Source organism: Capricornis sumatraensis, chromosome 18 (genome assembly GCF_032405125.1).
Source record: "Capricornis sumatraensis isolate serow.1 chromosome 18, serow.2, whole genome shotgun sequence".
Lineage (NCBI taxonomy): Eukaryota > Metazoa > Chordata > Mammalia > Artiodactyla > Bovidae > Capricornis > Capricornis sumatraensis.
Genome location: NC_091086.1, coordinates 15,406,320 through 15,418,877, shown reverse-complemented (window position 1 = coordinate 15,418,877; position 12,558 = coordinate 15,406,320). Strand labels below are relative to the sequence as shown.

General features: G+C 36.4%; 1 protein-coding gene across 1 annotated transcript in view; it reads left to right on the top strand.

Annotated features, from left to right (window-relative positions):
• Positions 1-12,083, top strand: part of FCHO2 (FCH and mu domain containing endocytic adaptor 2) — a 119,452-nt gene extending 107,369 nt beyond the window's left edge. The window contains exons 23-26 of the mRNA XM_068990613.1: positions 5,322-5,521; positions 6,250-6,314; positions 9,260-9,424; positions 9,742-12,083. Of these exons, the coding sequence (XP_068846714.1) occupies positions 5,322-5,521; positions 6,250-6,314; positions 9,260-9,424; positions 9,742-9,764 (453 nt within the window). The 3' untranslated portion in view covers positions 9,765-12,083. The remainder of the gene's footprint in view (positions 1-5,321; positions 5,522-6,249; positions 6,315-9,259; positions 9,425-9,741) is intronic.
• Positions 12,084-12,558: the final 475 nt, after the last annotated feature.

Genomic DNA, 12,558 nt, shown 5'->3' with positions numbered 1-12,558 from the left:
TGCAGATGACACCACCGTTATGGCAGAAAGCGAAGAAGAACTAAAGAGCTTCTTGATGAAAGTGAAAGGAGAGTGAAAAAGTTGGCTTAAAACTCAACATTCAGAAAACTAAGATCATGGCATCCGGTCGCATCACTTCCTGGCAAATAGGTGGGAAACAATGGAAACAGACTATTTTTGGGGGCTCCAAAACCACTGCAGATGGTGACTGCAGCCATGAAATTAAAAGACACTTGCTCCTTGGAAGAAAAGTTGTGACCAACCTAGACAGCATATTAAAAAGCAGAGCTATTACTTTGCCAACAAAGGTTCCTCTGGTCAAAGCTGTGGTTTTTCCAGTAGTCATACGTGGATGTGAGAGATGGACCATAAAGAAAGCTGAGCGCCGAAGAATTGATGCTTTTGAACTGTGGTGCTGGAGAAGACTCTTGAGAGTTCCTCGGACTGCAAGGAGATCAAACCAATCAATCCTAAAGGAGATCAGTACTGAATATTCATTGGAAGGACTGATGCTGAAGCTCCAGTACTTTGGCCACCTGATGTGAAGAACTGACTCATTGGGAAAAAAACCCTGATGCTGGAAAAGATTGAAGGCAGGAGGAGAAGGGGACAACAGAGTATGAGATGGTTGGATGGCATCACTGACTTGATGGACGTGAGTTTGAGCAAGCTCCGGGAGTTGGTGATAGACAGGGAGGCCTAGTGTCCTGCAGTCCATGGACACGACTGAGTGATGAAGTGAACTTCTCAAACTTCGAAAAAAAAAAAAAACAGAAAAAGAGGAAAGACTTCCAAACTCATTTTATGAGACCAGCATTACCCTGATACCAAAACGAGATAAGGACAGAACAAGAAAAAAATTACAGGCTGATATCCCTGATGAATATAGATGCAAAAATCCTCAACAAAATAATAGCATACCAACTCAGTAATACATTAAAAAGGTCATACACCATGATCAAGTGGGATATATTCTAGGGATGCGAGGATGGTTTCACATGCAGAAATCAATCAGCATAATATACAACATTAAGAAAAGGAAGATGAAAATCATATGATCATCTCAGTGGATTACAGAAAAAGAACTTGACAAGATTTAACATCTATTTATGATTAAAAACTCCCAATGCAGTGGGTATAGAGACAGCGTGCCTCAACATAATAAATGCTATATATGACAAGCCTACAGCTAGCATCAGGCTCAGTGGTGGAAATCTGAAAGCTTTTCCTCTAAGAGCGGGTTTAAGACAAGGAGGCCCACTCTTAATTCTTTTATTCAGTAATAAAAGTTCCAGCCACATCAATTAGGGAAGAAAAGAAAAGGCATCCAGTTTTATCACTCTTCGCTAATCACATAGTATATGTAGAAAGCCTTTAGACTTCTTCAAAACAAAACTTAGAATAAATACTGAATAATAAATGGATTCAGTGATGTTGCAGAATCCAAAATATATCTGTTGTGTTTCTGTACACTAATAATAAACTAGAAGAGGAATTTAAGAAAATAATCAAAAGAATAAAATACTTAGAGATAAATTTAACCAAGGAGATGAAATACCTGTACACTGAGAACTGGAAGACAGTGATAAAAGACAAAATGAAAAGCTAATCCATGCTCATTGATGGAAGAATTAAAGTTGTTAAAAATACCTACACTACCCAAACAGATGTAATGTAATACCTATTAAAATTTCAATGGCATTTTTTCACAGAAATAGAATGTGCTTAGTCGCTCAGTCATGTCCTCCTCTTTGCGACCCCATGGACTGTAGCCCACCTGTCCTTGGGGGTTCTTCAGGCAAGAATACTAGAGTGGGTTTCCATCCCCTCCTCCAGGGGATCTTCCCAACCCAGATCTCCCGCATCGCAGGCAGATTCTTTACCTACTGAGCCACCAGGAAAGCCCCACAAATAGAATAAACTATCCTGAAATTTGCATGGATTCACAAAATTTGTGTGGGTTTAGCCAAGTAGCCAAAGCAGTCTTGAGAAAGGACAAAATGCTACAGGCATTATGCTCCATGATTTCAACCATATGGCGTAGGTATAGTAATTGAAACGGTATTGGCAAAAAATAGTGAAATGAACCAAGCAAAGGAAGACAGAAGTTGCAGGATCTGTTCTTATATGTGGATTCTGTCAAGCCAAACAACCAGACCAAGCTCATAGGCACAGGGAACAGATTGGTGACTGCTGGGGCACAGAGGGCTGGGCATGGGTGAAATGCGTGAAGTGGGAGGAGTCAAAAGTTACAGACGTATAAATAAGTCATGGGGATGTAATGCACAGCGTGGTGACCAAAGTTAATTCTGGGTTACATGTTTCCAAGTTGCTAAGAGTATATTTTAAAAGTTCTCAGGACAGGAAAAAAAATTGTAGTATGTATGGTGACACCCAGTAACTAGACTTACTGTGATGATCATTGTGGTCACTGCACAATGTATATAAATATCAAATCACCGCATTGTACACCTGAAGCTAATAAATCAGTTATACTTAAAAATTGTTTTTAAAAAGATTATAGCATCCCTTTCCTGTGGCTACAGTGAACACAAAATTTTTTTTCAGACTAATTAAGAAGAAACATAATATCATCTCTTCTGCCTTGAATATTGTTAGAAAGGTATACTTTAAAAAGGAAGACTTATGTTGTAAAAAGCTGTTTCTAAATTAGCTTATAAATTTAATGTGATCCTGATCAGAAACTTAGTGAATTCTGGAGACCTGACAATCATTTTTAAGTTCTCAGAAGCATAAAGCTTGGAAAATTGAGAAATTTTTTAAAAAGTAACCTAAAGTACTGTTTAGTTTTAATGGGAAAACATTATAAGCCAACAGTATTTAAAATAGTTTGGAACTGGCAGAACAATAGATGGCCAGATGAATGGAACAGATTAGAGTATCCAGAAATAGATCTAAGAATAAACGGAAAACTGCTTATATGACATAGTAGCATTTCAAGACAATGTGGAAATGATGAATTTTTCAATAAGTGAAATTGGGGCAACAGACTAGAGATTTGAGGGGGAAATTTGGCTAAATCCCCAGTTCATACCTTAAACCAAAATAAAATCTGCGTGTATCAAATGTTTAATAATAATAAATCAAGCCATGAAGTGAAGTAAAGTGAAAGTTGCTCAGTTATGCCTGACTCTTTGTGACCCCATGGATTATACAGTCCATGGAATTCTCCAGGCCAGAATACTGGAGTGGTTAGCCGTTCCCTTCTCCAGGGGATCATCCCAACCCAGGGATCAAACCCAGGTCTCCACATTGCAGGCAGATTCTTTACCAGCTGGGCTACCAGGGAAGCCCAAATAAAGACATTAAAAAATACCAAAATAAAGCATGGGTGAATATCTGTGTATCCATGGGTATATATGCATGTGTGCTGTGCGTTTGTTACATATTTTAATCTTAAAGTGTGGAAGACCTAAGTATACTACAAGCCCAGAAGACGTGCAATAAGCGAATCAGATACTTGAGACAGAAAGAAGTGAATCTGTGTTTTTATATTTGTTTAAACAGAATCAGTATTTAATGAGGGAAAAGTATTATGTAAAACATATCAAAAGGTTTACTTCAAAGAATCCTTATAAATTAGAAGTAAAAGATGAATAACTCAATAGATAACGTTTAGAAACATGCTTCATGTCAGTAGTAATCAATCAGAGCAATTACTGTTAAGACAACAATGAGATACTAGTTTTAGTTCTCATTAGATTGACCAAAATGAGAAAGATTGCTCTGTTAGGAAAGGTGTGTGGGTGCGTGCATGCTCATTCAGGTCTGACTCTGCGACCCTATGAACTATAGCCCACCAGGCTCCTCTATCCATGAAATTACCACTTGTTAATAGAAGTACAAATTAAGAAAAGCTCTTAGAAGGTAACTCTGTTAGATTGTTGAATAGGTGTAACCTTTAATTCAGTAGTTCCAGAAATCAGTTCTTTGGAAATCACACAGATGGGGTTGGAAGGTACAAAGGATATTCATTTCAGCATTGTTTGGAACCCACTCAAGTACATGTCCACAGAGGAAGAGATTGATTAAATTAATTATTATGGCCATTTCAAAGAATGAGACAGATCTTGTTTGCATCCCTAGAAAGTCTGGAAGTGTATGTACCATGAGGTTAACAGTGGGGAGTAAGTGCCAAGGGATAAGTTTCCTATTTTCATATTCTTATGTCTTGTTTGAATTTTTAATAGGGTAACTGTTTTAAAAATGACTTACGTTTCTAGGAAATAAAACAATAAAAAAGTACTGCCACTTAAGTTGGCTTAAAGTTTATTCCAAGTATTCATTTTATCATTCATTCAGCAAGTATGTATTATTCAGTGCTTGCTAATTGCTGTGACTAGCATAGGGATATAGTAAACATAATAAGTAAATAATGTATATTGTGCTATGGAGAAAGAAGAGTCTATAGAATAAGATATGGAAGAGTGAAGATGGAGTTTTCATTGTAAATTTAAACAGGATGATCAGAGTAGGTCTCATTGAAAAGGAGTAAGTCATTGTGATTAAAATTTCATTTGAAGTTTAGAGTATTCTAACTCCAGGCTGGCAGAACTGCATGATGACCCAGTTTTTCTGTTTTAAATCTAAATTCTTATGAAGAATCTTAGAATTTTCTGTTGAATGTTGACATTCTCAAATGTTAACCTGCATAAATAAGAATCACGTGGTAACACCCTGATTTCTGTGCTCTGTACCTGTTGAATCAAATTTTCTGCATTTGGAAGGCAGCAATGGTCGGAGAAGGAAATGGCAACCCACTCCAGTACTCTTGCCTGGAAACTCCCATGGACAGAGGAGCCTGGTCGGCTGCAGTCCATGGGGGTCACTAAGGGTCAGACACAACTGAGCAACTTCACTTTCACTTTTCACTTTCATGCACTGGAGAAGGAAATGGCAACCCACTTTAGTGTTCTTGTCTGGAGAATCCCAGGGACGGGGGAGCCTGGTGGGCTGCCGTCTGTGGGGTCGCACAGAGTCGGACACGACTGAAGCGACGCAGCAGCAGCAATGGTAACCACTAATATCACCCACCAGTGCCTCTACATTTTCTGCATTTGGAGCCAGCGGACTATGCATTGTCCACAAGCACCACAGAAATGTTGATGTAAACAGTCCCAGGTCTACACTTTGAGAGTCATGCTTATACCTTTGAGATGAGCCTGCTTCACTCTACCTAGCAACAGACAACTCCCTCATTATTGTTTTTGAATGTGTGATCTCTTGTGTTCATGTCTATGTCAGTATGACTTGTTTACTTTGTAGGTCAAAGGCAGTTGTTTGTTTTTTTCTCTTTAAAGGTATCATCAAATGGTATCCAGTCCACTCCTCTGAATCTTGCAACATATTGGAAATGTAGTGCTGGCACCACAGATCTTAGAGTGGATTATAAGTACAACCCGGAAGCTATGGTGGCACCCAGTGTGCTTTCCAACATACAGGTGGTGGTGCCCGTGGACGGAGGAGTCACAAACATGCAGTCCCTTCCCCCTGCAATATGGTAAAGAAGTAGATTTCTGAATTCCTGCTAAATTCTGTCTGCAGTCCTCCAGTATAGGACCTCATTTCTGAAAGTTGTCTTACAAGTTTGAAAATTTTTAGTGTATTTTCACATGGAAATCATGTTATAAAATGTACATTTCACTACTCAAGCTACAGTATAAACAAACCCAGAATAAACAAACTAGTATGCTGTTCCCACCCAGACTTGAATGATTCAGTACAACGTTACCCTCAAAGTACGTTACTTCTCTAAACTATTTTTTTCATTTAAAAATAAAGATAATTATTTTACATAGTTAAATATAGCATCTAGCATATCTATAGGAGAACCTACCTAGTTAGTGTTTAGTATTTAGTCCCATCTCTTAACTGCCTCTCTTGCTTCCTCCATTAATGTTAGTATATACTGTTTGTTTATATCTGCTTCACGATTTAATAATGAAACTATTTTCCTTGAGTAATGAAGGTACTCGATCACCTATACATTGTTTTCCTTTTTCTTATCAACAGAAATAGAATTATATAATTTGGTAGATATCTATCTATTAAGAAAAATAATAGTACTTAGTTTATATTATTCATAAACAAATTTTCACCAGTGATACTATTCTAAAGAAAATTTAGCACTAGTTCTTGCGAAATATTTAAAATGTATTTATTGGAGTGCTCATCCATGTACAGGCATTATGCTAGACACATTAGCTGTGAAGATATTTGTTCTTACAGGAATGCAGAACAGATGAAAGCCTTTTGGAAACTGTCTGGTATTTCAGAAAAATCAGACAATGGAGGTAAGTGTGTGCATGTTTTTTTTGTTTATAATGTAATGGCACTGAAAATGGATCTTTTAGGCATGTTTATGGAAAATTTTCTGGAATTTCATGCCTTCAGTTCTAGAACTGACCACTAGGTGGAAGTTAATACAAAGAAGAGTGGACCAATTGAGATTCAGAACACATTTTTTTCTTCTAGATTGAATGTGCTTTCTCTGTAAGAAAATGTTTTGCTATAACTTTATAAATATTATGTAAATGTTCCTTATGTTCATGTGCTAACATTAAGAGAAGTGAAGTCGCTCAGTCGTGTCCGACTCTTTGCGACCCGTGGACTGTAGCCCACCAAGCTCCTCCGTCCATGGGATTCTCCAGGCAAGAATACTGGAGTGGGTTGCCATTTCCTTCTCCAGGGAATCTTCCCGACCCAGGGATCGAACCCAGGTCTCCCACATTTCAGGCAGACCTCTGCCTATAGACATCTGGGAAACTTGATAATTGAAACTGATAACTAATTAAAGTAATTAACATGCTGTTTAGTTCATTCTGTTAATGAGGTCTGCCTGGCCTCCCGGAAATAGTACAGAAACTTGCAGGCTTTAAAAACTCCCCTTGCCTATCTTGCCTACTCTTTCTCAAGAGAACCTTTCCTTGGTCATTTACCCTTATTAAAATTATTAACAGCCTTTAATTCTGTGATCATTATTTCAAGAAGAAGCAAGTTAATTGCCTCCTCCCTCCATGTCTGCATTTGTTTGTGTTCACAGTGCAAAGGAGAAGTCTCTACTAGTTAGTTGATCGCTCCTAGTATATCCTCTAACTCAGTTTAGAATATAATTCCCAGGACAGTCTTTAACATTTTAATGGCAGTTTCTCTTAATCGAAGGAGACTTCTCTTACTTCCTTTGAATACCTAATTAATCTCCAATAACTTTTCCTATTAAGTAGGTTTTTTGGCTTTTCAAGTTTTACTCACTTTTTTCCTTTTGAACATTTTAAGCATCATGTGATTAAAATGTAAACTATATCGTCAGTTTTTCTTAAAGGTATTTTTGCATAAAAGACCAGGTACATGCTTGTATTGTATACCTCCTATGCTGAGCTAGGCTTTTACTACTAGAGAACCACACTCCTGACCCAGCTAATCTCTGGTTCCTTTGTTCGTATTTGGTACTTAAAGTTTGCCTATGTTCAAGTGGCAAGTGTACTGATTTTTACTCTAGCTGTGTGACTAGGAGATAAACCTGAAATTCCTAGTTGAAACTGGAAGTACAGCCAGTTAGCAAGGAAGAAAGGGTATATTTTCCCCATATTTAATGAAACAATATTATTGTAGATATTTGCCAAGAACTGAATTTGTTCTCTGAAAAACAGGATACAAATTTTCTAACTGGGTATTGTAATTATAGTTTCCCTCTGCTGTTCAGGTATCAGAGTGACTGAGGAAATGGAAACATCTTACAAATGTGGTTCTGATTTGGTTAGTCAACTTTTAAAAAGAGATCTCCAAATTAGAATACAATAAAGTAGAAGACTGTTTCTATTTTGGCTTTATGCTTAGAGAGGAGCAGGAAATATTCTAAAGTTTTAGGGTTGCCCTGGTGACTGCTCTTGGCCCGTGGTCGCACTTTCACAGAATTGAGTTGCATATCACAAACTAAAAGTTTAAGGAGGACTTGGGCACGGGCTAAGAGTTAGACAGCAATTCATTTTCCCAACTGATCTGTGTGCCACCAGGTACAATAGTATAGGGTAGGGTCTTTGTTACATTTTCGTTCAGGTTTCTCTGTGGTGTTCAGTTTCTGTACAGGGAATCACAGAATGTCACTGTTTCTACCCAGCAATTCTGTCTATTTTCCTCAAACCAGAAACCTGGGAACCCTCCCTCCTAGGCCTCTCCTCCTGTTCACCCTTTGATTTCAACTCCTGAATGTTTTCCAAATTCATTCTCCTCTTTCCTTTCCCTCGGTGCAGTTCAAATACACTTTTCCTGTCACCTAGAGTCCTAGACCATTTTATTGACTTTCAGGTGGTGTCCCTACCTTGCATCTTGTACCTTGCTGCCCTTCTAAGATTCCTACCTGGAATGTTCTGTCTTCCTTGTCTTTGCTGGCTCCCTATGTGTATTTCTTATCATGGTCTGTAAAGATACTTAGAGCTTTTCTCAGCTACCAGTCCATCATCTTCTGCCACGTTGCTCCACTTACATCTGTCCTCCAGATCTTCTGGTATAGATGAAGTTACCTTAAATGCAACATGCTGTCAGCTCTCCCGTCTCTGCACCTGTAGTTACCTTTTCCTGAAATAGGCCCCATCATCCCCACAACATTTTACGTGCTTTGTGTCCATAGCTTTTGATAGTTTTTGTTTTGTATAATAAATTTATAATAATATAAATTTATAATAGTCATAATTTATACTATTTCTGCCAGACTGTTAGACTGAGGAATGTGGAATAAATGGTTATATTGAAAAGAAAGCCCCTCAGACATATTTGGCATGATTTTAGAAAGAAAGATGAATACAGAGGTAATACTGATACAGCTCTTCCCAACCTTAGCTATCTTAGCTTCTTTACCTCTCCCGCCCCATGGCACTCAGCAGTCATTTCCCTTTGGCTTTAATGCCCATTCATCGCTTCCAGGGCTTCCTTCCTTCCTTCCTGTCCTCAGCCTTACTTGTCTTTTAACTCACTTCAACACAACACACAGTGTAGGAATATCAATAGTAAATCCCTCTGAAGACTGTTATTAAGTCAAAGAGAAGCATGGATTAAGATTACTTAATGAAAATCCAGATTCACTGACTAAAATCTGATTTGAAAACAGGACGATGATTCACGTATACGTTTAAAGAATTTGGGATAGGGTTGACTTTTTTTTTTTTAGCTTTTACTTGCTCACTTGCCTTTTTTGGTGTGAAATATAGTATCCTGTGTAAGTTCTTTGTTCTTTTCCTTGTAGGTTCTGGGTCCCTCAGAGCAAAATTTGATCTTTCAGAAGGACCCAGTAAACCCACAACACTTGCAGTGCAATTCCTCAGCGAGGGAAGTACCCTCTCAGGAGTAGATACTGAACTCGTAGGCACTGGCTACAGGCTTTCCTTAGTAAAGAAGCGGTTTGCCACTGGTAAGTTGGGAGATTTCAAGCTTTTTCATGTACATGAGAAACATTTATATTCTAACAGTTACTAAATGACTCTCAAGTAGTTTATAGTCTGAAGGCATGGAAATGTTTCCTTTGACCTTTGGTACAAAGTGCCAGATAGAGACACACCTGGGAGAGAGAGTACTCATGGTCAGTATAGCTGAACACCTGTGATCTGATTCTAATGTACTGTAAACAGCAGATGGGAACTGGGGTTTGTATCTGTAACCACAGTGGAAATGTCTTCCTTTGAGTTCATGTGAAATTATAATGGCAAAGGTCTCCTTGGTGTTTTCCAGGACGATACCTGGCGGATTGTTGATGGACCTGGGAAAGTGGTTGGCTCAAGGGAGTAGTACAGACCTGCCGTTCTGCATTATTTTTCTTTCCAAACACTATTCTGACTTGTATTATATCTTTAAGAGCTGACTACAAACATTAAATTGCACTTTTGAAGTGAGTCACCGAAGAAAATAGCACTGAAATGATTTTCAACGCTGTAAATGATCAACTGCAATATTCAGGAAGCACATGTATTCAGATTCTCAGTAAAATGAAGTTTTTATAGGCTGGAAATTTTATCTTCAGTGTCTATGTTGAAAAAGGGGCTTATAGTGTATATGAGGCCTGAAATTTCAGGAGAGGAAGCACAAAATAATTTAGCTTTCTATAAGTTTTTAGAGTCAGAGATAGCTTTTAAAAACGTTTAAGTTTGATACTGAATGGATACAAACAGAACGTGAATTCTAAGTTTGGGATAATGTTGATAACACTCAATCAAATTGAGTTATGTGCCATAAAGTAATCAGACCAGAGTCCAAGGTGTATGCAAAATCTATAATTTGATTCTCATATAAACATATTAATAAAGTGTAAATGGTGTTTTATATGATTTTTTTTAATCCTCAAGTGCAATGTGTTTTAAAATAAGCTTGCAAAAGACAGCAGAGAAATTTGCTTCTGCAGTTAACTTTATAGAAGTTGTGATTGTTTTGATGAATTAATGCTGTAGATTTAATTTATTTTTATATGGATTGCATAATGTGTGCCTTTAAAACAATAACAAAACCCAGAAATGTGCCTATCCAGTTTGTGTTCATTAATGTGCCTCACTTTTTTCCTCACAGTCCAGATTTTGTATTCAGAATCTTAGTCAAGAATTTTTATAAGATAATTGAGATTTTTTATAAAAATCTTTGGTTGCAATTGCAATGGGAATTCAGAATAACTAGAGGACAACTTATATGTAAGAACCCTGGCTCCCTTCTTTAGTGTTACACTGTAGCCACTAGGGAAATACAGCTAACGGCGTATGTTTACAGGGAAAAAGATTACCTTCAGATGTTCCATCTTAACCTTATCAAAAAATTCTGCAAAACCGTAATGGTAAATCGGTAACTGGCATTTTCACTCAAGTTAGCATTTCCTCTCACTCTTATTATTGGAAATTTATATATTTATTTACTGAATGTGATGTGAGCATGAGTTTGTAGTAGTTTGTGAGGAACACACTTTAGAAAAGATCAGTTTGGGCATTTTCAACACTTGGAAAAATTGGCAGTTTTTATGTTCTTAGCACGTCCTGCTAAAAATGAGGAAACTGTTTGAAATGATGGATTGGGTTAAGCGTTTCTTAAAATAAACTACTAATATTAAATAGTAAAAAACCTAACTTTATAACAAATCCTGATTAACTGAAGGAAGTAAATATTTTGGACACAGTTTCATAATTTACAAATGGGAATTTTATTTATAAGGATAAGTACCAGTGTCCTGCATTTTGCATAGAAGTAATAAATTGTGTTATATATAGTAAATATATAAAATCACTAATTGTTCTCCTAAGCTCTACAGAAAGTAAAATCCCTCCCTCTATACATTTATGTAACACCTTGCTATATTAAATACAGCAGAAAATCTATTCATTAGCAATATATATATAACACACTATGTGCTTTTTTAATATATTCAGTGTTAGCCCCATTCTAAATTTAGATTTGACTAAAACAATACATAAGACAATTTGCTAAAATTTTCATCCTTACTAGATAGTGGACAGAAATAGAATTTCTAACATATTGTACCCTTTTAAATGCCAATTACAGTCCCTTACTGAAATCTTAACTGTAATTGCTTTGCAGTCAAACTGCTTTTATTGGGCAGTTAATATTTTATTATTGGATAGACACCATTATACTCACCATGTTTGTTTTTGATGAAGTATTACCTTAAAATATACAAACTAGTGAAATGGTTATACTTCTGCACTTTCTTAATTACCAGTCTTCATACCAAGTGTTGGTACATAAATTTGTATCGGGTGCAGGTTACAATTTTGAAGCCATATGAGTTTATATTGATTTTTTCATTTAAAAATCCACTAATGGTGTAAAAAAGACCAATAGATTTTCAATGGGAAATGTATTTTAGCAAGCTGGTTCTTGCTTATGTATAGTGATAAACTTTGTAGCTGCCTCTTTAACCAAGAATTTATAAACACAGAACTCTTAACAAATGTGAGTTTTTAAGATTTGTTATTTACTACTCTGAGTTGTAATTAGAACAATGCAAATCTTACAATATTTTGTAAATATTTTTGATTTTTCATAAAAATGTAAATTTTACATAAAAGTTGTACCCTTAATAAACATGTAATATATAATTTATCAGTTGGCTTCTGTGCTGTACTTTTGTTGATAGTAATAATAGCTGTGTCATAGACATTATGACAAGGCAGGCTTGGTAAGTAATGAATAATTGGTTTTGAACTTTGTATCACCATTTAGACAGGCATATAGATTGGTCTGTTACTAAGTTTTAATTGGTTATATAGGAAAACTTCATTTAGCGTATAACCCAAAAATGTAGAAATTGTTTAACAAGGGATTATTTTTGTTTCTAAATATACTTAAATTGATGTTAAGCTTTAGCAAATACTTTCCCCCTGACCAGTTTTTTAGGAACACAGTGTTACAGTTTCAAAATTATATTCTTCCAAGGAAAACCAAGGCTTTCAGAAACCAGTGGATTTAGAAAGGAGTTAAAAAAATAAAACTAAAAAAGATTTCCTCATAAATATTAAAAATTTTGCTGACTCTATGTCATAAAAAGGACAG